Raw genomic sequence first — 23065 nt, forward strand, 5'->3', positions numbered from 1 at the left:
GAATTTCACACGAAAAGTTGTTTGCGTCCCAGAGCATATTTCGGCAATTAGGCAGTGAAATAAAATGAAACTACTAGTACATTTGGATTAATCTAGCTCCAATCTAGCTCGGCTGCCAGGAAGTGCGTTTAGGATTTTTGTCTTCCCACAGAACCTGCGTTCACTTATTATGGTTATAACCTATTTTGAATATATATTTTAATTTTTATTTAATGAGTGACGTTGTATGGGGGGTATTTGGAGAAGGTCCCATTTGAAATAAATAAACAAAAGATTGGATTTATCATATTGAATTATTAAAAAAAAAAATAACATAATAAAAAACCATTTTACCACTCGTTACTCCTTTATGGGCTTTTAATTTTGTCTAGACTCTGTTTTATTGGATTAAAGTTGAAGTGGGAGTTGACCACGTGATGAGTCTTTAAAAGGGGGCCCATAAAGTGTTGAAGTGATATCTTTACAGGCATTAGCTATTTAAAGTTTTTAAAGTAGTATTTTAAAATAAGGAGGGTCCCAACCATCATTCTTTTGGCGATCAGTTAAGGACCAACTTGGAGAAAAAATAAAAATAAACAAAAAATAAGGAAACTAAATAAAATAACAAATGTTTTGATTGCTTTGGAAAAATAAAAAAAAAGAAAAAAAGGCAGATCGGCCAGATATCTTACTCCTAGGGCGATTGCTAGATAATATATATATCAGATAATCAAAATGTGATGACAGAATCGTATCTGCTGAAAATCGAAAAACATGGCACGTAGTTATTGTAAAATAAAAATATCTCTGAAGATCTCAAGGGGAATAATTGGATGTTCAGCGATTGAACATTAAAATAAGTAAAGGAAATAAATTTAAAAAAATAATATGATTTATTTTAGAAATACCCAAAATATATTCCCCGCCTTTTTTTTTTTTTGTTTTTTTGCTAAGCGTTTTTGAATCCTAGAGTGGATTAACGATTATTTCGTATAAACTAAGCCTTAATACAATAAATAAATAAAAAATAAAATGAGGTAAGAAGGCTGTCAGAGTCGTAACTGCTCAGGTTATGACAAGAGCGAGAAGCCCATTAGATTACCCATAAAAATTCAAAATATTTCGGAAGAACTAAACGGAATATCTGGATGTGATTGCTTATCTTGATGAATTAAATAAAGTAAAATAAATAATATAAAAAATTGAATAAGAAAATTGTTGGGACTTGTGCCAGCATCAAAAATCATAATTATTTCTATTTCTATTCTCTCAGTGTAACCAGCCGCAGCGGTCCACTAATTGCCCGTTATCAGCTGCTCCATATTCTTTGTTTCTCCCAGATTCGCATGCGTTTTGTTGTTCTTTTTTAGCGCATGCAGTTTGGGAGCTTTGGTGGAGCTTCTGCGCAAGCTCTTAGGTTTTATGACTTGTAATTCGGCATTGTTGGCCGCTGCCGCTGCCGTTGTTTTGGGGTTAAATTGACCCAATAAAATTATTGAAGTTAAATTGTGGATTCTTTATTAATTCGGTTGCTATCAAAACGCTGATAGCTCAACAAAAATATAAATGTTTTTTTGCGTGAAATAAAAATATATGTTCACACGTTGCCGGCCAGAGGCAGACTGAGCTCTAAAAATATTTTCAAAGTGGTCTACAGACTTTCTAAAAGGAACGGCTTTCTAAGACAGATAAAATATTAGTAACATAAATCCTAAGGTTACTCTGATGCTGTTTTCGGTTGGCATGGAAACGGGCTACTGGTATAAAAAGGATTTATATAAGATTACATTTTTGGGGCAGACAATCCGTTTGGGTCAGCGATTGGGGAAAAAGCACTTTATCTTGCTCGGCACAAATTATGTATAGTTAGTAATTATGTATAAGGTGCTCTAAAATTATTTACCTTCGAAATCAAATTTAATGAATTTTGTATTGATTTTCCTTTGGGACGTGCAGGCAAGTGGAAAAATGGAGAAATAGGAAGTTCAATAGCTTAGATAGAACTCAATTTAACAGACAAGGAATAAGGTCTTCTCACTTTCATCAAAGCCAAAGCAAAAGCCGACATTAAGGTGGTGGATATTACAAAATTTAAATATTCTTACACCAGGCACACGTCATCTTTCAAAATACGTGTGCCCTTGCTGATGTTCAAGACGATCTATTCCATCAGCTTTTGGCCAGAGAACATTTTCGTCGAAGAACATCAGCCAAGTACGGTGTAAAAAAAGATAACCAAACTTGTGGGTGTAAAACTCCCACATGTTAAGGCCACTGATCAACCTTCCACCTCATCTTCCTCTGTTTTAAAAAACTAATGTCTTCTCTAACACTTACCTATCAGAATACAAGAGGGTTACGTAGTAAACTTCCCAAACTGTATTCTGATAGTTCTTTCTTTGCATCTCACATTATTGTATTTACAGAAACTTGGTTAAAGCCGGAGATCTTAAGCTCCGAAGTTTTTCCTAGTAGGTACACCACTTTTAAATATGATAGAACTTTGCGAAGGGGAGGAGGAGTGCTAATTTCTGACTCCAAATTCGCTTCTGAAGAGGTTGTTGAGCCAAGCAGAAAAGGGCGAAGCTGCGTAAAATAAGCTGCATATATTATAATCTGTGTAGCGGCGGCGTGTTATCGGCAGTTCTGGTTTTTTTTACTTCTCCCCGTTCGCATGCGCTTTGCTGGTATTTGTAGCGCATGCGCTTTGGGGAGCTTTTTTGTAGAGCTGCTGCACACTAGCAAATCTTGCATTTGTGTGCGTTCATATTGATAATTCATATTGCTAAGCGTTGTACTTGTGTTGTTATTGATTGGAGTTTTGCAAGTTGGGGTTAGAGTTGAACCCTCGAGAAATAAAAATATTGAAATTGCCTTGAAAATTGAACTGTGGAATTTAATTCGTTTAGCTCGCTGGCGTTTAGCTCTAGCTGGCTACAGACGTGCACGTTGACATCCAGGTGGAGGTGGCCAAGCGTTCTATGCGGGTTGCTGCTCACTCTACGCTGTTAGATGCTACCAATGGTGCTGGGATTTCAAACGCTCCATATAGGCCTGCTCCCTCATTGCCGCGGCTATGCTGAGTGGCCGGATTTCTGCGCCCTATTTAGGACAACAATTGACAGCCACCCGCACTTGACCAAGATGGAGAAGCTCAGGTGGCTCATTTCCTGCCTGCGGGACTCAGCCCTGGAGACTGTGAGGGCGCTTGAGATTACCGACGCTAACTACGATGTTGCCCTCGACCTTTTGCGCAACCGTTTCAGCAACCGTCGCTTAATCTTCCAGGCTCACATCAACGAGATCCTGCAGTTAAGGGCGGTTGAGCCGGGATCCGTTGCTACTCTTCGAGAATTATCCGACCGATTTAATGGACATATGCGGGCCCTTATGAGTTCCGGGACGTCGGCCGAAATTCAAGGATGCCTCCTCATCCAGATCATCTTTCAAAAGCTGGACCCTGCCACAAAGGCCAAATGGGAAGACTCTCTGGCAGGAAGCACTGATGATAGCCTGCCAACTTGGGAATCTATGGCTCGGTTTCTGGAACAAAGGTGCCGTACCCTGGAGACGGTGGATTTGGCCTTAGCTCCGCATTTGTCAGCGAACCAAGCTGGCCGACGTAGGCCATTTAACAACCGATCCTGCATGCTCCTGAATGCTCCGCCTGCTTCGTGTGCCCTGTGCGGCATCCTGGCACACGCTGTGCCTTCTTGCCCAAGGTTTCTCGCCTTGTCAGTTGAGGAACGATACGATGAGGTCCGACGTCTTGCCCTCTGCTTTGTGTGCCTCAAGTCTGATCACTTGGCCCGCGGATGCTCATCCTCCCGCTGCCCAACTTGCAATCGCCGACATCATGCGCTATTGCATCCTTGCGAGCGTTTATCTAGCGCCACTTCCGTTCCTGCTTCTGGATCGAATCCGGCCAATGTAGCTGGGGTTGCGACCTCTCAGGCTCCTCTTGCTAATGCTCTTGTTGCACAGGATCGCAGCGCTGAAATAGTGTTCTTGCCCACCGCCCACATTCTCGTCCGTGGCAGATCAGGAGCCTTTCTTCCTTGTCGAGCGCTACTTGACTCCGGCTCCCAAGTTCATCTCATCACGTCACGGCTGGCCAGCCAACTTCAGCTTCATCGGTCCAAATGTTCTGTAGCAGTGACTGGCCTTGGAGACGCTGAGTTTACTACGGATGGAGCATCTGTTAACGTTTGCCTGAAGTCTCGCCTATCCACGTATTCCGTTTACATTGAGGCAATTGTGGCGTCTCACATCATAGAGCGTCAACCTGGCCTGAACTTAGATGTGTCCAATTGGAAGGTTCCCGCCAATGTGGTTCTAGCCGACCCGGACTTCCACCGAGCTCAGCGTGTGGATCTGCTGATTGGAGCAAGCCTGTTTTTTGATCTGCTCTCAGTCGGGCAAATCCAGCTAGGAGACGGTCTGCCTCTGCTGCAGAAGACACGTTTTGGATGGGTAGTTTCTGGAGGAGGTTGCACCCTGGGAAACCCTCGCTTGGCCGCCTCATGTAGGATTCCTGCTGACCCAGCAAACTCTGTTGACGATCGCCTCGATTTTCTTCTCCGCCAATTCTGGGAGGTGGATGCCTGCACTGCGCCTATCGTTCAGGCTACTAAGGAGGAGCTCGATTGCGAGGCCCACTTCGTCATGCACCACGTCCGTCTTGAATCTGGTGCCTATTCAGTTCGCCTTCCAATCAAGCACAGTGTGGAGCTGTTAGGGGAATCCTATGCACAGGCTTTGCGTCGGTTCCATTCACTTGAGCGCAAGCTGGATCGTCATCCGAATTTAAGGACCCAATATTCGTCTTTCATCAAGGAATACTTGGATCTGGGTCACATGTCTCTGGTGCCGCAGGAATTGCGAGGTAAGTGCCAGTATTTCCTTCCCCACCACTGCGTCCTGAAGGAAGAAAGTTCCACTACTAAGCTGAGAGTTGTGTTCGATGGTTCGGCTGCTACGACCTCTGGCTATTCCCTCAATGATGTCCTGATGTCCGGCCCCGTGATTCAGCCTAAGCTTTTTCACACATTGCTTCGGTTTCGGTCTCACCTTGTAGCTTTGACTGGGGACATTTGCAAGATGTACCGCTGCGTAAGGGTCTTTCCGGATGATAGTTTTCTGCAGTGCATCCTCTGGAGAGATTCTAGCCACGATGACGTGAAGGTTTTTAAGCTCGACACCGTGACGTATGGCACAAAGCCAGCGTCTTTTCTATCTGTTCGCTCAATGCACCAGCTGGCTAAGGATGAAGGTGCCGGTTTTCCCGTTGGCTCTCGTGTTGTCCTCCAGTATTTTTATGTGGACGACCTTATATCTGGTGCCCCAACAAAGACTGAAGCGCTTGAGATAATAGCTCAAACATCGAGCCTGTTGAACAAGGGTCAGTTTCAATTAAGGAAATGGTGCTCCAACATCCCAGAGGTTTTGGAAAGCGTACCCGAAAGTGATAGAGAGTAATACTTGAAATTTAACGATGGCAGTCCGTTTACAAAGACTCTTGGATTAGCATGGGATCCTTCTGCTGACCTGCTGCTGTTTTCCTTTGAAGCTCTTCAGCCCAACGCCAAACCAACCAGGAGATCGATACTATCTTCCGTCGCTCGGTTTTATGACCCAATGGGCTTGGTAGGTCCTGTCGTCACTAAGGCAAAGATCCTGTTGCAGAAGCTGTGCCGAGAAAATTTGTCATGGGATGAAAGCCTTCCTCAGTCTCTTCTCTCCGAGTGGTTACAGTTCTGTTCCAGCTTTGACCAAATTCAGCGAATCAAGTTTCCTCGGTTAGTCATTCCCTGCCAAGAAAATCTGGAGGTCCACGGATTCTGCGACGCTAGCTTAGATGCGTATGGAGCTTGCGTGTACGTATTGTCAGGTTCTGATTGTCGGCTGTTATGTTCAAAGAGTCGAGTTGCACCCATTAAAACTCAGACAATACCGAAACTAGAGCTATGTGGAGCTGAGTTACTAGCAAGACTGATGGCTGAAGTTGCTGATCTTGGGACGTATAAAGGAGATTATTATTGTTGGTGTGACTCCTTGGTTGCCCTATCTTGGATTCAAGATGAACCTGCTCGGATTAACGTGTTCGTTTCTAATCGCGTTTCTTCCATTCAGGAGCTCACCAAGGCAATGAAATGGCTTTATGTTCCTACTGCCGTCAACCCAGCCGATCTACTGTCAAGAGGTTCTCTTCCCACTGAGCTATTAAACTCCCAGCTTTGGTCCCAAGGCCCTCCATTTCTTGGTGGTTCCAAGGATGATTGGCCCATCGCTATTGTGGCCGAAAAGGCAACCGTCGAACTTCGCGCCAGGACTCTATTGGCTACGGCTCCACCCAGGGATATCGTCGCATTGTCAAGGTTTGCCAACTCGTTTCCCTCCCTACAGAGAGTGTTCGCCTACGTTTACAAATTTTGCCGCCGCATCCGTCACGAAGGGATTTCTGTTCAGGATCGCAAAGGAGGAACCCATCTGCTGTTGCGCGTCGTCCAGCTTACCGAGTTTAAGGAAGAGATAAGTTTACTAAAGTCACGCAGATTGGTTCCGCCCTCAAACCCTCTGGCCTCGCTTGCTCCCTTTGTGGATGATGATGGTTTGCTTCGTGTTGACGGGCGATTGCGGAACTCTGCGTTGGATTTTGACGGACGTCATCCGATCATTCTTCCCAGAGGCCATCCCGTCACTTCGGCTATAGTGACTCACTTTCACGAGAAGAACCTGCATTCTGGCCCTCCGGCACTAGTGGCGAAAATCCGTTGTCAATACTGGCCCATTGGGGGGAGGAAGACCGTTTCAAGGGTTGTGAATAAATGCGTACGCTGTTTTCGCGCAAAGCCTCGTCTACTGGAGCATGTCATGGCCGATCTTCCTGCCGAGAGGGTTGAAGGATTCCAATGTTTTGATGTCACCGATGTGGATTTTTGCGGACCGTTTTTCTACAAGGCAGAGACTCGGAATAAGGGCCCTATTAAGTGTTATGTAAGCGTATTCATCTGCTTCAGCACGAAGGCAATCCACTTGGAGTTGGTTAAGGATCTTTCCACCGCTTCGTTTCTGAGCGCCCTTCAACGTTTTATTTGTACGCGACGTAAACCCAGGCAGATATGGTCAGATAATGCCACCAATTTTGTGGGAGCCAAGAATGAGCTAATTGAGTTGAAGCGAAGATTCCTCAGCCAGGATCATCAGGCTTCTCTGCACGAGTTTTGCCTGTCTGAGTCTATCGAGTGGCGATTTATTCCTCCACGATCTCCCCATTTTGGTGATCTGTGGGAAGCAGCAGTGAAGACGGCTAAGCACCATCTTTATCGCGCAGTTGGTCCCGCAGTTCTTGGCTTCGAGGAATTAAGGACTTTGTTGTGTCGCATCGCCTCAATTATTAATTCTCGGCCCCTTGTGTCGATTTCAGAGAATCCTGCGGATCTAGATGTCCTGACGCCGGCTCATTTTTTAAATGGCGGACCGCCTTCAACATTCATCGAGCCGGACCTTACTGCCGGACCTTCGAGCCGGACCTAAACTTTAATCGGCTGGATGGGTGGCAGAGAGTCTCCTTCCTGCAGCAGGTTTTCTGGGCTCGTTGGAAGGAAGAGTACCTCACGCTGTTGCAGCAGCGTTCCAAATGGCGCACCCCTGGCCCTGTAATTGCTGTTGGAGACATAGTCCTGGTGAAGGATGAAAATCTACCCCCAATGAGGTGGCCTCTGGCCAGGATACTGGAGCTGGTTCCTGGGCGTGACGGAGTGAACCGTGTAGCCTTTCTCAAAACAGCGGTTGGAATGACTAAGCGTGCGGTGTCACGGTTGTGTCTGCTGCCTGTCAAGGATTCGGTTGAAGACCCAGCCTTCAACGGGGGGAGGATGTTGAGCCAAGCAGAAAAGGGCGAAGCTGCGTAAAATAAGCTGCATATATTATAATCTGTGTAGCGGCGGCGTGTTATCGGCAGTTCTGGTTTTGTTTACTTCTCCCCGTTCGCATGCGCTTTGCTGGTATTTGTAGCGCATGCGCTTTGGGGAGCTTTTTTGTAGAGCTGCTGCACACTAGCAAATCTTGCATTTGTGTGCGTTCATATTGATAATTCATATTGCAAAGCTTTGTACTTGTGTTGTTATTGATTGGAGTTTTGCAAGTTGGGGTTAGAGTTGAACCCTCGAGAAATAAAAATATTGAAATTGCCTTGAAAATTGAACTGTGGAATTTAATTCGTTTGGCCGCTATTAAAAACCATTAATAGCTCAACAGAGGTAAAATCACTAGAGTTTGGTGACATTGAATTTCTTTGCATCAAAATCACTTTGTCCGATTGATGATTAACTTTATTTATTGAAAATATATCTGGCTCAATCTCTTGATTTCGCCATCTGTCAAACAAAGCAAAGCAAAAACTCACACGCCGAATTTGCAACCGACGCTTCTAAAACCTTCTTCTTCTCTACATAAACTTCTTGTGTGCCCAGTTTCCAAATCGAATTGTTAATTAATGCAGTTTTTTAGTTTTACAGTGACCGTTCATCAACATCCCGGCCTCCCCTGAAACACTGTTTCAGAATTTGGTAATAGGGCGAGCTTCACAATTGGACGGGTGGTTTCTCCAGTTGGAGTCTTAAGTCGTACAGCGCGGACCATTCCATCCTTTCCTGGATACGTTTCGATGACTCTTCCGAGAGGCCATGCTGCTGGCGGGGTGTGAGAATCCTTAAGGAGCACGATGTCATCCTTGGCCATGTTGACCGATTTGTTCATCCACTTTGGCCGATGCTGGAGTGATGTAAGATATTCCATGTGCCATTGTTTCCAGAAGCCTTGCAGCATAGCTTGAGTCTGTTGCCAATAATCCAAACGGTTGATTGGTACATTTGATAGATCGCCTTCTGGTACTGTCGTGTAGGGACGACCAATGAGGAAGTGTGCTGGCGACAGATAGTTGACCTCGGTGTCCGAAGTTGAGAATAGTGGACGTGAGTTGACCACAGCTTCTATTTGGGTGAGAAGTGTGTGCATTTTCTCAAAGGTGAGGACATTCTTGCCAATGACTCTATGAAGATGCAGTTTGACAGAGCGCACAGCTGATTCCCATTTGCCACCCCAGTGTGGTGCATGGGGGGGAATGAAATTCCAGTTTATTCCTTCGTCTGCCAGGGCCTTCAGTACAGTGTTGTTGTGTTCGTCTGACTTCAGAAGAGTTTGCATTTCGTTTAATACCCTTTTTGCCCCGACGAAGTTTCTCCCGTTGTCGCTATACATTTGCGAGCATTTTCCGCGGCGAGAGATGAATCGTCTGAGTGCCGCCAGGAATGTGTCGGTTGTAAGATCTGTAGCCAATTCCAAATGCAAGGCAGAAGTGGCTAGGCATACGAATAGACAGATGTAACCCTTTTCCTTGCGCGGATTTCGTCCCTTGTGGACCTTGAGGATGATTGGCCCGGCGTAGTCGCAGCCAGTGTTTGCAAACGGAAATGCCTGTCGAACCCGGACAGACGGCAGATCTGACATGAATTGGTGAGATGTGTGTTGGCGTTGTCTAAAACATTTTAGACATTCATGCGTGATCTTTCGAATGAGGTTGCGGGCGCCAAATACCCAGTAGCGTTGGCGTGCGATCACAAATAAAGCCGATACACCAGGATGTAAGTGAATCCGGTGCTCATGTTCCAGAATGAGCTTCGTTATGCGATGAGATTTGGGCAGAATTATTGGATGCTGCACATCCGCTGGCAGTTCTGAGTTAGCTAAGCGACCACCCACTCGCAGTAGTCCATGTTTGTCGATTTGCGGTGAGAGGGTGCGCAATTTTGATTTGTGTCCCAAATCTTGCTGGTTGAGGAGTCGCTTGTAGTCAGCTTGGAATTCCTCTTGGGCATGGCGCAGGTACAGGATCCGTGCGTCATGGATCTCCTCAAATGTCAGCGTAGCGGAGTTGGATTTTCTGCGATTGCGTCGGATGAACTTGAGAACGTAGGCGAGAATACGAAGTAGCCTTGGCCACGAGGAGACACGGTCGATCAGTTGGCCCAATAATGAGGTTTCAGTGTTGTATGTTCTCATTGTCGTGAAAGCGGAACCTATTACTTCAGCCTGGACTTGTTCATCTGAAATGAAACTAGAATGAGGAGTGCTAGGTGTTTTTACCCATTCAGCTTCGGTTGAGTATAGCCAGTGTGGGCCGTTCCACCATAGGTTGTGGTTTACTAAGTCAGCAGCTAGCATGCCTCTTGAAGCGCAGTCAGCAGGGTTGTCATCTGATTTGACATGTTGCCAGTGATCTCGTGGAATGATGCTGAGGATTTCGGCAGTGCGGTTTGCGACGAAAGTCTTTAGTTTGGCAGGTATGTGCGAGAGCCAAGCCAAAACAATGGTAGAGTCGCACCAGGCGTAAACAGTGACGTTGTAGTGTTTCAGTGCAGCCTTGACTGAGTTGATGAGTCGACTTAGTAGCAGTGCGCCGCACAATTCCAGGCGTGGAAGTGATTGTGTTTTGAGCGGTGCAACACGAGTCTTTGCTGCTATAAGAGTAACCTGTATGTTACCATCAGGGAGAGTGACTCTACTGTAAACGGCAGCGGCGTAGGCTTTTATAGATGCGTCCGAGAAAGCGTGCAATTCAATTGTGTCTGTAGAATTGCCAATGTAGCGTGGAACCTCAAGTTCATTGAGCGTGTTGATATCGTGCTTGCATTTGAGATACCAATCTTCCAGGCTGAGCGGTAGCGGGCTGTCCCAGTCTAAGTTGAGAACCCAAAGTTCTTGGAATAGGATTTTGAATTGTATAACCACAGGAGCCAGCAATCCAAGTGGGTCGAAAATGCGAGACACGTCTGATAAAACTTGCCGTTTTGTAATCTTTCCCTCGCTGGGCAAAGATACCTTGTATGCCAATGTGTCCGTTTGCGGTTGCCAATGAATTCCCAAAACCTTGTTCGTAGTTTCGAGTGGACTGTATGATGTGTTGTTTGTGATTGTTGTCTCAGGGTCGACAACGCGGTTGCTGTTGGAAATCCATTTTCCAAGTTCGAGTTGAGCACATGACATTAGTTGAATTAGTTCTTGTTTGTATTGTAGAAGCTTCTCCTCGGTGTCAGCTCCTGTTAAAACGTCGTCAACGTAGAAATCTTCAAGGAGAATGCGCGCAGCAGTTGGATACAAATGTTGATAGTCTCTGGCCAGTTGCTCAAGAACCCGTACAGCCAGAAATGGTGCACACGCAGTGCCATAGGTTACAGTGCAGAGTTGGTAATGTAGAAGTGGAGCTGAAGGATGTTCTCTCCAAACGATACGTTGATAGTTGCGGTGATGCTTGTTGATCCAAATTTGCCTGAACATCTTGATAATGTCCGCAGAAAAAACGTATTTATGTAAACGAAAGCGTACGCATACATCGAAAAGGTTTCGTTGGATGCTCGGCCCAACGTTCAGGGTGTCGTTTAAAGATTGACCAGAAGAATCTTGGAATGAACCGTCAAAAACTACCCGTAGTTTCTTTCCAAGTACAGGGTGATGTGGCATATAGAATACCCTTCCATCGTTGGTGAGAATTTCGTCAGGGTTCAATTGGCGCATGTGGCCTAGCGAAATATACTCTTGCATGAATTGTACATATCGTGAGTGCAGATCTGTGTCTCTATGTAGACGGCGCTCCACAGAAGCAAAGCGTTGGGTTGCTCCTTGCAGAGTGTCAGTGAATTGAGGATCTGCATCCTTGAATGGAAGCTCTACGGTGTATCTTCCCTTCGAGTCGCGTGAGTGCGTGGTTTGAAAATGCTCTTCAACCTTAACATTTTCAGGATCATGGTGAGTGGTGATTTGGGAGTCCTCGATTTCCCAAAACCTTTGTAGAGTAGCATGGATATCGACTGTAGACAAAAATGACGTGGTGATTGATGGATTTTGATACGCAATCGATGTGATAACCCATCCAAAGATTGTTGAAATAGCTATTATGTTGCCTTGCGCATCCAGCTTCCTGTTGCCGGTTAAAATAGCCCATACAGAATCGGTGCCTAGTAGAACGTCTATAGGCGATGCCGAGTTGAATTCCGTGTCTGCAAGCGGAATCCCATTGAAGATCTCAAGCGCAGATGCATCGATGTTTTCCCTTGCCAGCGTAGATGTGATTTTTCCTAGAATATGAGCTTTTACTTGTAGCGAGTGATCAGAAACTCGAGACTTGATCGTGAGTGTGCTGAATCCTCTCGTGGTATCAGCCTTGATTGAAGAAATGCCGGAAATGAGAATCCGGCCAGGAGCCCGATTAAGACCCAGTGCCTTAATACAGCGTTCCGATACATATGATAACTCCGAGCCCGTGTCGAGTAGCACTCGGCAGTTTGTGTATGTGCCTTGAGAGTTGCGGATGTGTACCAATGCAGTTGGCAAAGTACATGTTCGTCCTACTTGCCCATGTGACAATAGGGTTGGCGTGAGTAGTGCCTGTGACATGTGACTCGCAGTCACCGATGTCGTGTCTGGATCGTTGCGATCGCTTGAAGACGTGGATGTGATTTGACCCTCGTTGGTCTGCATAGCATGCGTGTGTATGAGTGTGTGGTGTCTGCTGCCACACTGTTGACAGTTGTACTTTGAGCTACAGTTTGATGACCTGTGACCTGGTTTGAGACAGTTAAAGCAGAGAGATTTGTGCTTTACAAAAGAACGGCGTTGGTCGATAGACAAACCAATGAATTGAGGACACCTAGACAGTTGATGCCCATCCGCATTACAATTCACGCATTTTGTCAGCGCAGCAGTTACCATGGCTCTGCTTGTTTTCTTGTTGTTACCACCCTGTCTCGGTACAGGATCGCTTTGACACAGCTCAAATTCTTCACATCGTGCGTCCAGGAACTTGAAGAACTCTTCGACTCTTGGTGAATTTGAAGCACGGCTTGCATCTACCCATTTGCGGCGCGACTCTGGATCGATTTTATTCAGCAATAAATGGATAACCCAGCAGTCTCGGTCCATATGGCCAATTGAGTCCAATGCACGGATGACCTCGTTTGCACCATCTGAAACGCTACGCAATATGGATACCTCTCCATTGTTAGTCGATGGTAGCTCCATAAAGGTGTCCAATAGGTTGTGAATAATTTGCCGTGGTCGATCGTATCTCTCGTTGAGGCGCTCCCAAGCGTTGTCATATGCCGTCTCAGAAATCGGCAAATGGCGTACCAAACTTGCAGCCTCGTCCACGAGGAACGATTTTAGATAGTGGTACTTTTGTATCTTACCCAGATGTTGCTTGCTATGTACAGTGCTTATGTACAGTGCTTTGAAGGCTGGCCACTCCTTGTAAATGCCACCAAACGGTTTTATGTGAATCTTCGGTAATTCTGTCTCCCTTACTGGCGCCGCGGCGTCAGCCTGGGTTGGTGTTGAAGTTGCTCCTAGGCGTTCGAAAAACTCTTGTTGTTGCTGCACTAATCGAGAAATAGCGTCGTTGTTAGCTATTGAGTCTCCTTCTGCATGTCTCGTTGTTGTTGGTGTTGTCGGCTCCTGTGAGCGCTTGAGGGAAAACAAAAGCGCACGGGCTTTTATGTACTTCGCCTCATACTCGTCGTAGTCATCCGCAGGATCAACCCAGCCCTCGACGTCGTCAAGCACGCTTAGATCATCTCCGGCAAGTTCGAAATCATTCCAAACCTTGTCGAGCCTGGCTAGCAGTACCTCCACGGCGTCAACGCCGATTGATGCGGAAGAGTTTTCTGCTGTGTGTAGCAGTTTGGTGAGGCTGGATTTGAGACGGCCCCTCACTCCCTTTAGCCGTTTGAGTTGTTCCATCGCAATGGTGCTTTACTTTTAGTTAACAATAACGAATCTGGCTCTGAAGGACCAATCTTCCTTATGATGATTAACTTTATTTCTTGAAAATATATCTGGCTCACTCTCTTGATTTCGCCATCTGTCAAACAAAGCAAAGCAAAAACTCACACGCCGAATTTGCAACCGACGCTTCTAAAACCTTCTTCTTCTCTACATAAACTTCTTGTGTGCCCAGTTTCCAAATCGAATTGTTAATTAATGCAGTTTTTTAGTTTTACAGTGACCGTTCATCAACACCGATCAATCTTTGTATGTTACCTTTTCGTACATACCACCTTCGTCCGAACCGCCAACATACTGGCAATATATGTCCGCTATTCGTTTGGTTTTCGATCGTCTGTCTGATGGTGACCAGCTGATAGCTCTGGGTGACTTTAATATCCCAGAACTTATATGGTCAAATGTTGAAAATTCACCGTCTTTACAGCTTAACTCCCACTACGACTTTCCTGTGGGCATGTTTGACATGTCACTCGGGCAAGTTAACCACGTTAGAAATTCTTTAAGTCGGCTGTTGGACTTCTGTTTCGTTTCTGATCTTGATGGAATTACTCTTTCCAGAACTTTGCCCCTTTCTAACCCTGAGGATCCATATCATCCCACTCTTGAGGTTTCAATCGAAAAAAATTACTTTATTGACCTTAAGTCTACAGCTAAATCTCAGAAAGTTCGTTTCTTTCGTAAGGCTGACTTAATGAAATTAAATAAGTTAATTTTGGAATTTGATTGGTCTGATTTACTAGCATGCGAGGATATAAACATCGCATTACAAAAATTTTATTACACTTTGAACATATTTTTCGACGCTTGCGTGCTGTGGAACTATCCGTCCGCTTCAACGAATCCGCCTTGGTATACAAGCATAGATTATCTGGCTGTACAGTTAGTTATTCAAGATACTTAGTAGCGCGGTCCAATTTCACCGTGCATAACGCAGAATGTTATAGGAGTTATATTCGCCGCTGCCGGATTCAGTTTACTCAGGATCCGAAGCAGTTTTATAACTTTGTAAGCACTAAGCGAAAACATGTATATTTTCCCCCACTGCTTACGTTTGAGAACTCTTATGCGAACACTGATCAGGCAATGGCCGATCTCTTTGCACAGTTTTTTCAAACTACCTATTCACCTAGCAGCAGTTCAGCTCAGCCTGAACACTTATAATATCCAATTAGCCAACCCATTTTGCCCATTTTTCGATCAAAGTGGTGTGTTATCGGATCTTCTTAAGGTTAAGCCCGTGTAATCGCCAGGCCCTGATGGAGTACCAGGCTGTGTTCTGAAATACTGCGCCGAGGCATTGTGCAAGCCGCTTGTTAAACTCTTTAATCTATCGCTGGAAACTTCGATCTTTCCCCTTATGTGGAAATCATTCATTATTCCGCTCCATAAAAAAGGGAAAAAATCCGACGCTGCTAATTATAGAGGCATCTCTAAATTGTCAGCAATTCCAAAGCTTTTTGAAAACCTTATCACTCCACATTTGCAACACCTATGTAGTGTAAACTTTAAGTACAAAATATAATCTTTATATAGATATTATGTTTTGGGTTTTTAGCCATGTCGTTCTTTATTCTTTAAAAGTCAAATCCAGAGTGTATTAATATTCTATTGCTCGCGGCTGCGCTGCCTACAAAAGCTCGGCAGCGATCAGACGCGGCTATATTCATATACAACTAGTGTATCCACAGATACACTTAATGTATCTGCAAATACCCTAGATAACGAATCCTCCATAAAACCAGTATACCCTGCCATACCTATCAAATCATATATAAACAACATTCCAGAGCCTACTGTGGGAATAATTCAAATAGGCTAGACACAAACCCTTTCCCATAGCATTATCATTGGCATCCAGACATAAACATAGACATAAACCATTCACACGCCTTTATCGACGTCAGTAGACGTAAACATTAAACCCCTTTTGCTCCAAATTCATAAACAAGTGCCCATTCTGGGAACCTACATGTCAGCATAAAACTCTGACCAATCAAAACTATTCAACCAAAGCTCATCTATGCTGCCAGCGTCGCTGTCACCGATAAAAGCTATAGTTATAAGAAAATTGAATTTGTAAAATCAGTTTATAATCAACGATCAATCCAATAGGATATCTTTATAACTCATTCTTGAATTTAATAATAAAATTTATAAAATAAAAATCATAATTTTTATTTTTTTTATTTTAAATCGGGAATTAAAACATATAATTGGCGCAGTCGGTAGGATACAATTATCCTCGCGTGTTTTAAGTACCGAACTAAATACATCGCGAATTTATTGTATCCGCAAAACGAATCTATAAACATTTCTAAACATTAGTGAAATCACGAATGAGGATTTCTAGTGTGAAGTGCAACAAACATTACATAAAAAAAAAATTTTAATACCAGGGAACTCAGCATTAGTCAAATCATGAATGAGGATTTCTAATGTCTATTTGAAATAAACAAATAAAATAAAATTATTAACATAATCAAGACAATTTAAAAAATAAAAACATATATATACCAAATTAAATAAATAAACTTTAAAATGCAATCTGAACAAGCATCCACATCAGCTGCAGCAAGGCACATCCTGTCTGACAGCAATATGAATCATTTCTTCATGCAACTAAAGCAAATTGACAAATTTGATGGTGATACAATGTATTTAGCACTATTTATAAAAAGTGTTGATAACTTGATTACCCAATACAAAACAACATCGTCTACTCAGAATGAAATCATTCAAGGAGCTATCCTAAACCTCATCGTTGGACCTGCACGTACAATTCTTCTTAGGAATTCATCCCAGGACTGGAATGAATTAAGAACCTTACTCATCAGTGAATTCAACTCATCAAAACCCCCACATCTCATGATCATGGATTTACATGGTGGGACATATAATTATCAACAAAGACAAAATACTTTTGATTCAAATAGAAATTTTAGTTCAAACTATAATAATAATTATAGATACTCTCAAAATCCTTTAGGTCAAAACTTTCCAAATTATAATCGGTCTGTTAATGTTCCTCAAAAACTATCAGACCAACAGAATAGACCAGAACCAATGGAAATAGTTGAAAATTTTCAGACACAAGCCTCGGAAGAAACACAACAGCAATAAAAATAAAAATTGATAATAGACCATGCATTTGCCTTATTGACACAGGTTCCAGTATAAGTTTAATAAATGAAAATTTTTTAAAATATCCAATTAAAGAGAATAATATAAAAGTTCAAACAGTAGGAAATTCAGTCACTTTGAATAAATCCATTGAATTTATAATTCCAAAATTATTTAAATCTAAACAAAAATTTTTTGTCAAAGAATTTTCCAATCATTACGATTTTCTTTTAGGACGTAATATTTTAAACCTTACATCAGCCCAAATAGATTTTGGAAAGAATACTGTTAAACTAAATAGTTACGAATTTCCAATGATCAATATAATAAAGGAACATAACAAAAATTATACAAACATGTTAGAGGATGAAGAACACATTAACGCATTGGAAACGGAATTAAAAACTAGTTATATTCGAGATGATCATCTCAACAGTGAGGAAAAATCGGCACTACATTCTCTAATGTCCAAATTTTTTGATATTCAGTATCATGAGGGTGATAATTTGACCTTCACAAATGAAATCAAACATAAAATAAAAACTAAACATGAAGATACCATTTATAGAAGAACATATACTTATCCCTATATTTATGACAATGAAGTAGAAAACCAAATAGCAGATATGATTAAACAAGGTATTGTCCGCAAATCTAAATCTCCTTATTGTAGTCCTATAGTAATAGTACCCAAGAAAATGGATGCATCGGGCACCTCAAGAAGGTAGACCAGTTTGCTACGCAAGTAGAACATTAAATGATCATGAAATAAATTATTCAACTATCGAAAAAGAGTTATTAGCCGTAGTCTGGGCAACTAAGTACTTCCGACCCTATCTATTTGGAAGAAAATTTAAAATTACATCCGATCATAAACCACTAGTTTGGTTACACAATATTAAAGAACCTAATATGAAATTGCAAAAATGGAAAATATATCTTAGTCAATATGATTGTGGTATGAATTACATTAAAGGAAAGGAAAATTATGTAGCAGACGCCTTATCTAGGCTACCTAAAAAAGAATCAAATAATGAACACCTAGAAGAAACATTTCAAAACGAAGATGATTTACAAAGCACAGGAGCTACTATACATAGCGCCCAAGAAGATAATGGCAATTGTATTCAGATTACAGAGCGTTCAATTAATGTTTTCAGTCACCAATTGTTCAAACATTAAGTTGAACATGGGAGCTAATAAAATAACTTAAACAATGTTAAAATATTTAAAAATATGTAACAGAATGATATAATTAACAACATATTGTTATCGAAGAATCATAATAATAATATTTTTTAATATTGAAAAAAGAAATTTGTAAATTTAATACAAAAGCAGAAATACACATATACATATATAGAATTTATATATAGAATTTAATATATATAAAATGTACACCTTTTTTGTGGCCCTTTGCAGAATGTTCAAGCATTGAACACGATAAGAATTCCAAACATAGAATGTAGGAGATCGGACCCATGTGAATAATTGATTAACAGCATGGTTTGAAAGACGATCTCCTGCAGTCTAACCAAATGTTTATGTGCTGCACTTGAACCACTTAAGAAAGGGTCACATAGCATGTCAGCGAGCAGTCCGTTGATAAGTAGTTTTAAATAGATTTAAGATTTTCATGTATCTTTCTTGTAAGAGAAGTGTGTGAAATAAAAACAGTTTTAAAACAGAACTCATTGGAGTAACACTTATTTGAAGGGCTCCTCTTAACACCAATTAATATTTGAAAAGGGAAATGAAGATAGTAATGAATTAGTCCGGTATTTTAATAACACAATTAATACAATAAAATATAGTAACATGACGGAACGTACAGCAAAAGACATTATTCTAAAATTTGTATGTGGACACAATTTTGTAATGTACATAAATAATGACGAGGATTTCGCAATATTTCAAAGGGCTTTCATGGAATTAATTAAACCAAATTTGGGAACAAAATTAATGAAAACATCAGTAATACTTCCTAATATATCTACCTACGCAGATTTTCACGAGAAAGTAATTAATATTCATGAGAAAACTATTCATCAAGGTATTAAAAAAACATATGACGATTTTAAAGCTAAATACTATTTTCCAGATGCACAAAAATTAATCCAAAATATAATTAATAAATGCGATATTTGTAATTTATGCAAGCCAGAACATAGAAAAGTAGCATTAACATTTGAAAAAACACCTGAAAGTAAAAATATCCGTGAAAAATATGTAATTGACTATTATTTTATTGATCAAAGAAAATTTTTAACTTTTATTGATATCTATTCAAAATTTGTTTCAATTATAGAAACTCATACCACAGATTGGATCGAAAGTAAAAAAGCATTACTTAAAATATTTAATATGTTAGGTAAACCAAAAATAATTAAAATGGATCAAGATCCCGGATTAGTATGCAAATCATTACAAAATTGGTTAGAAAAAGAAAATATTGAGATCGAAATTACTAGTAGCAAGAATGGTATAGCTGATATAGAAAGAGTTCACAAAACAATTAATGAAAAATTACGAATAATAATAATATCGAAAAAGCTACATATGTTTATAATCATGAAATAACACATGACACTACAGGTAGAACCCCTGCTGAAATATTTATTTTCGGTATGAAACCTAATAAAATTTGGGTCCAAAAAATAAAAGAATCAAAAATTGATAAAATTAATGAAAAACGGGAAGAATATGAAGTAGATTTAAATTATGCAAAAGTTGAAAAAGATATGAAACGTAAGCCGAAACTTGTTAATCCATTTAAGAAAACAGGAAAAATTATACAAAAAGATGAAAAACACTGGCAGGAAATAAATAGGGGTCACAAAGTAATAAAACACAAAAGTAAATTTAAAAAACTTAAAAAACGCAATTTTTCTCGTTATTCCAGAAATGTTAAAAATTCTGACTCTGATATTGAAAGTTATAATAATAGTACCATGGACAACGTTACCATTAATAACGGCTCCACAAATTAATATTGTCCCAATTACTTCAAAAAATGGCTATTTAGTATTGAATACAGGAACTATAAAAATACCTCTTAATTACGAACACCACATGATAGAAATAAATCAAACAAAAATATTAAATACATACCAAGAATTTATAAAATATGAAAATTTATATAAAACAATTCCAGATATAGCATTAGCACTTAAACAATTAAAACATGAAATAAAAGGGATTATCCCATCAAATAGGCAAAAACGGGGATTAGTAAATATTGTAGGATCAGCTCACAAATATTTGTTTGGTACACTAACAGAAGAAGATAAAAAAGAGTTAGAAATAAAATCTTATATATATAAAAGAACATCGTGTTTTATGTTACACCACTTATAAATCAAGAACGGAAGAACAGATTTGAGTGAAAATTGGTAGGGAGGTAGCTTAGAGCCAGGAGAAGGACATAGGATACTTTTTGTCCCGTTCGACAGCGTTCCTCCCTGGCCCATACTTTTTTATTTAGGCAGACAGCTAAGAAGAAAATGTCAAATGTCAAAATGTCAGTTACAAACGAAGTCAAATTCATAGTCAGGCTCTCAAATTTAACAACGAACCAAAAAGATTGTGTTGCGCTGAAATCAATATTAAAACTATTTCTATTAAATAAATAATTAACAAGTGGATTGAAGTGAAGTGAAGTTTAATTAATAATGCCGCGACCAAGACGGTCGAATCTTTCCCGACAAAGCCGTAATGCAAGAAGAATACAAAATATTGCATATGAAAGGACTGAAGAAGAACGAGAAATTGCACGTGAACAGCGCCGCAATAGTATGGCTCGACTTCGTGCTTCTCAAATAGATTTCAATTTGCGACGCAGATATTTAGCTGATTTGAATCGAGCTGCGTTTCGATACGATTGCAGCAATGGTTACAGCTTGCATCCTAGCGTTTGCATTGGGCAAATGGACGTTGTTTGCGAGTATTGTGGTGCATTAAAGTTTTCCGGAGAAACGCCTGGATTATGCTGCGTTAATGGTAAAGTGATTGCCAGTGTTGACTCCGCCACAAGAGCCATTGTATTCATTGCTTTGCGGCGAAACACAAGAATCACGCCACTTTCTTGCAAATACTCGAAAATACAATAGTTGTTTCCAAATGACGTCATTTGGGGCAGACATTATCGAAGAAGGAGGTTTTAATCCGACATTTAAGGTATTTATTTTTGTACTTACATAGAATGTAGTTAAAGAATCTGGTTTTTATTTTGTAGATACAAGGACAGATTCACCATCGAATTGGATCATTACTACCTTTCGAAGATACACAGAATAAATTTTTACAAATATATTTCATGGGCAACATGGAAGAACAACTTGATCGACGCCTAGGGATCAATGCAGGAATGAAGCGAGCAATTCTTCAAGACTTGCAGTGTCTGCTTCATGAACATCATGCGTTGGTCAGGTTGTTTAAGAGTGCTTTAGAGCGCATGCCAAATGATGACTATAAAGTTGTCATCAAAGCAGAAATTATTCTTTTTTGTTTGACTTATTTTTTATGCGTGCAACAACAATATGCCACAGCGAAACGTGGCAGGGTACTGCTAGTTATATAATATAAAAGAAAATATGATAGAAAATTCTGAATTTAATGAAATCATTGGTATAATAAATAAACATACAGAAGACATAAATAAATTAATACGGGAAGAAGAGGAAAATGAGGCCTTGCACCTTTTTAGATACTCTTTACACATTTTTCAAGAATACATTAAAGATTTACAAATGGGAATTCCAGATAACAAGAATTGGAATATTTAATCCTAAAATATTAAAACATGAAGAGTTATATGACATTAATGAAGAAAAATTATTATCAATAAAGACTTCAGCTTGGATATGCAGTCAAAAAAAAATACTTTTATTTTAGCCCATATACCAACATCTTTTAATGAAACTCAAAAATACAGAATAATTAAATATCCAGATAACTTAGGCCGCCAAATTGACATAAATGATAAATTTGAATATTTTATGAATAATAATAAAAGTGTTTATTATTTGGAAAATTCTGCAAATCCTTTAGTGGATGTAATGGATCAAAAATATTTAGTAACATAATAATAATAAATGGCCATCACAACCCTATCGGGTCACAGCCTGTTGCACAATCTGCCTCCACGCTTTCCTGTCCTGGGCCCGCGCTCGCCAGTTGGTAACACCAGATGTAGACAGGGCTTCCATCACCTGGTCCTGCCAACGTATCCGGGGTCGTCCTCTCCTCCGTTTTCCGACGATTACCGCATCAAATACCTTACGAGCCGGAGCGTCTTCTACCCTACGGGCGATGTGACCCAGCCAGCGGAGTCTTTGAATTTTGACTCGGCTTACTATATCAACATCCCCGTACAGCTCATACAGCTCGTGGTTCCATCTGGTGCGATAAGCATCGCCAACGCAGATTGGACCAAAGATTTTGCGGAGAATCTTTCTCTCGAACACTCCAAGAGCAGCTGCATCGGATTGCACCACTGTCCAGCACTCCGCACCATATAAGAGTACTGGAAGAATGAGCGTCCTGTAGAGTGTTATTTTTGTCGGTCGAGAGAGAGCTCTACTGTTAAAGTGCCTACTGAGCCCAAAGTAGCACCTGTTGGCAAGTGTGATTCTCCGCTTAATCTCCAGGCTGACATCATTTGTGCTAGATATTGCAGATCCAAGGTAAATGAATTCCTTCACGGACTCAAAGCTATGGCTTCCTGCAGATAGCTGGGAATCAAGACGCCGCGATTCCCTGCTAGAGCACACCATAAACTTTGTCTTATCCATGTTAACTGCCAGTCCTACTTTAGCTGACTCTTTTTCAATAGCCCCGAAGGCTGCTGTAACATCACGCTTGGTTCGGCCAATGATATCAATATCATCAGCGTAGCCAAGGAGTTGGACACATCTGTTTGTTAGAATAGTGCCCGTCCGATGCACACCAGCCTTCCTTATAATACTCTCCATTAGAATGTTGAAGAGCATACAAGACAGCGAGTCGCCTTGTCTGAGACCACACTTGGTATAAAAGGTTTCAGATTGGTCATTTCCTACCCTGACAGAGCTGATGGTGTTGCTCAATGTCATCATGCAAAGCCGTATTAGCTTTGCTGGTATACCAA

The 23065-nt window shown here is 41.2% G+C and overlaps 1 protein-coding gene across 1 annotated transcript; it reads right to left on the bottom strand.

Moving 5' to 3' along the window:
- Positions 1-8508: 8508 nt before the first annotated feature.
- On the bottom strand, positions 8509-13773 carry LOC123258280. Its single transcript, XM_044718150.1, has one exon. The coding sequence runs from the start codon at positions 13771-13773 to the stop codon at positions 8509-8511; it is 5265 nt and encodes a 1754-aa protein (XP_044574085.1).
- Between the last annotated feature and the right edge of the window lie 9292 nt (positions 13774-23065).

The sequence above is a fragment of the Drosophila ananassae genome, assembly GCF_017639315.1.
Source record: "Drosophila ananassae strain 14024-0371.13 chromosome Y unlocalized genomic scaffold, ASM1763931v2 tig00000261, whole genome shotgun sequence".
NCBI classification, from domain to species: Eukaryota; Metazoa; Arthropoda; class Insecta; order Diptera; family Drosophilidae; genus Drosophila; species Drosophila ananassae.

What these genes read in the sequence shown, in the direction of transcription:
- LOC123258280 (XM_044718150.1), bottom strand. Translation starts at nt 13,773, where the DNA reads ATGGAACAACTCAAACGGCTAAAGGGAGTGAGGGGCCGTCTCAAATCC.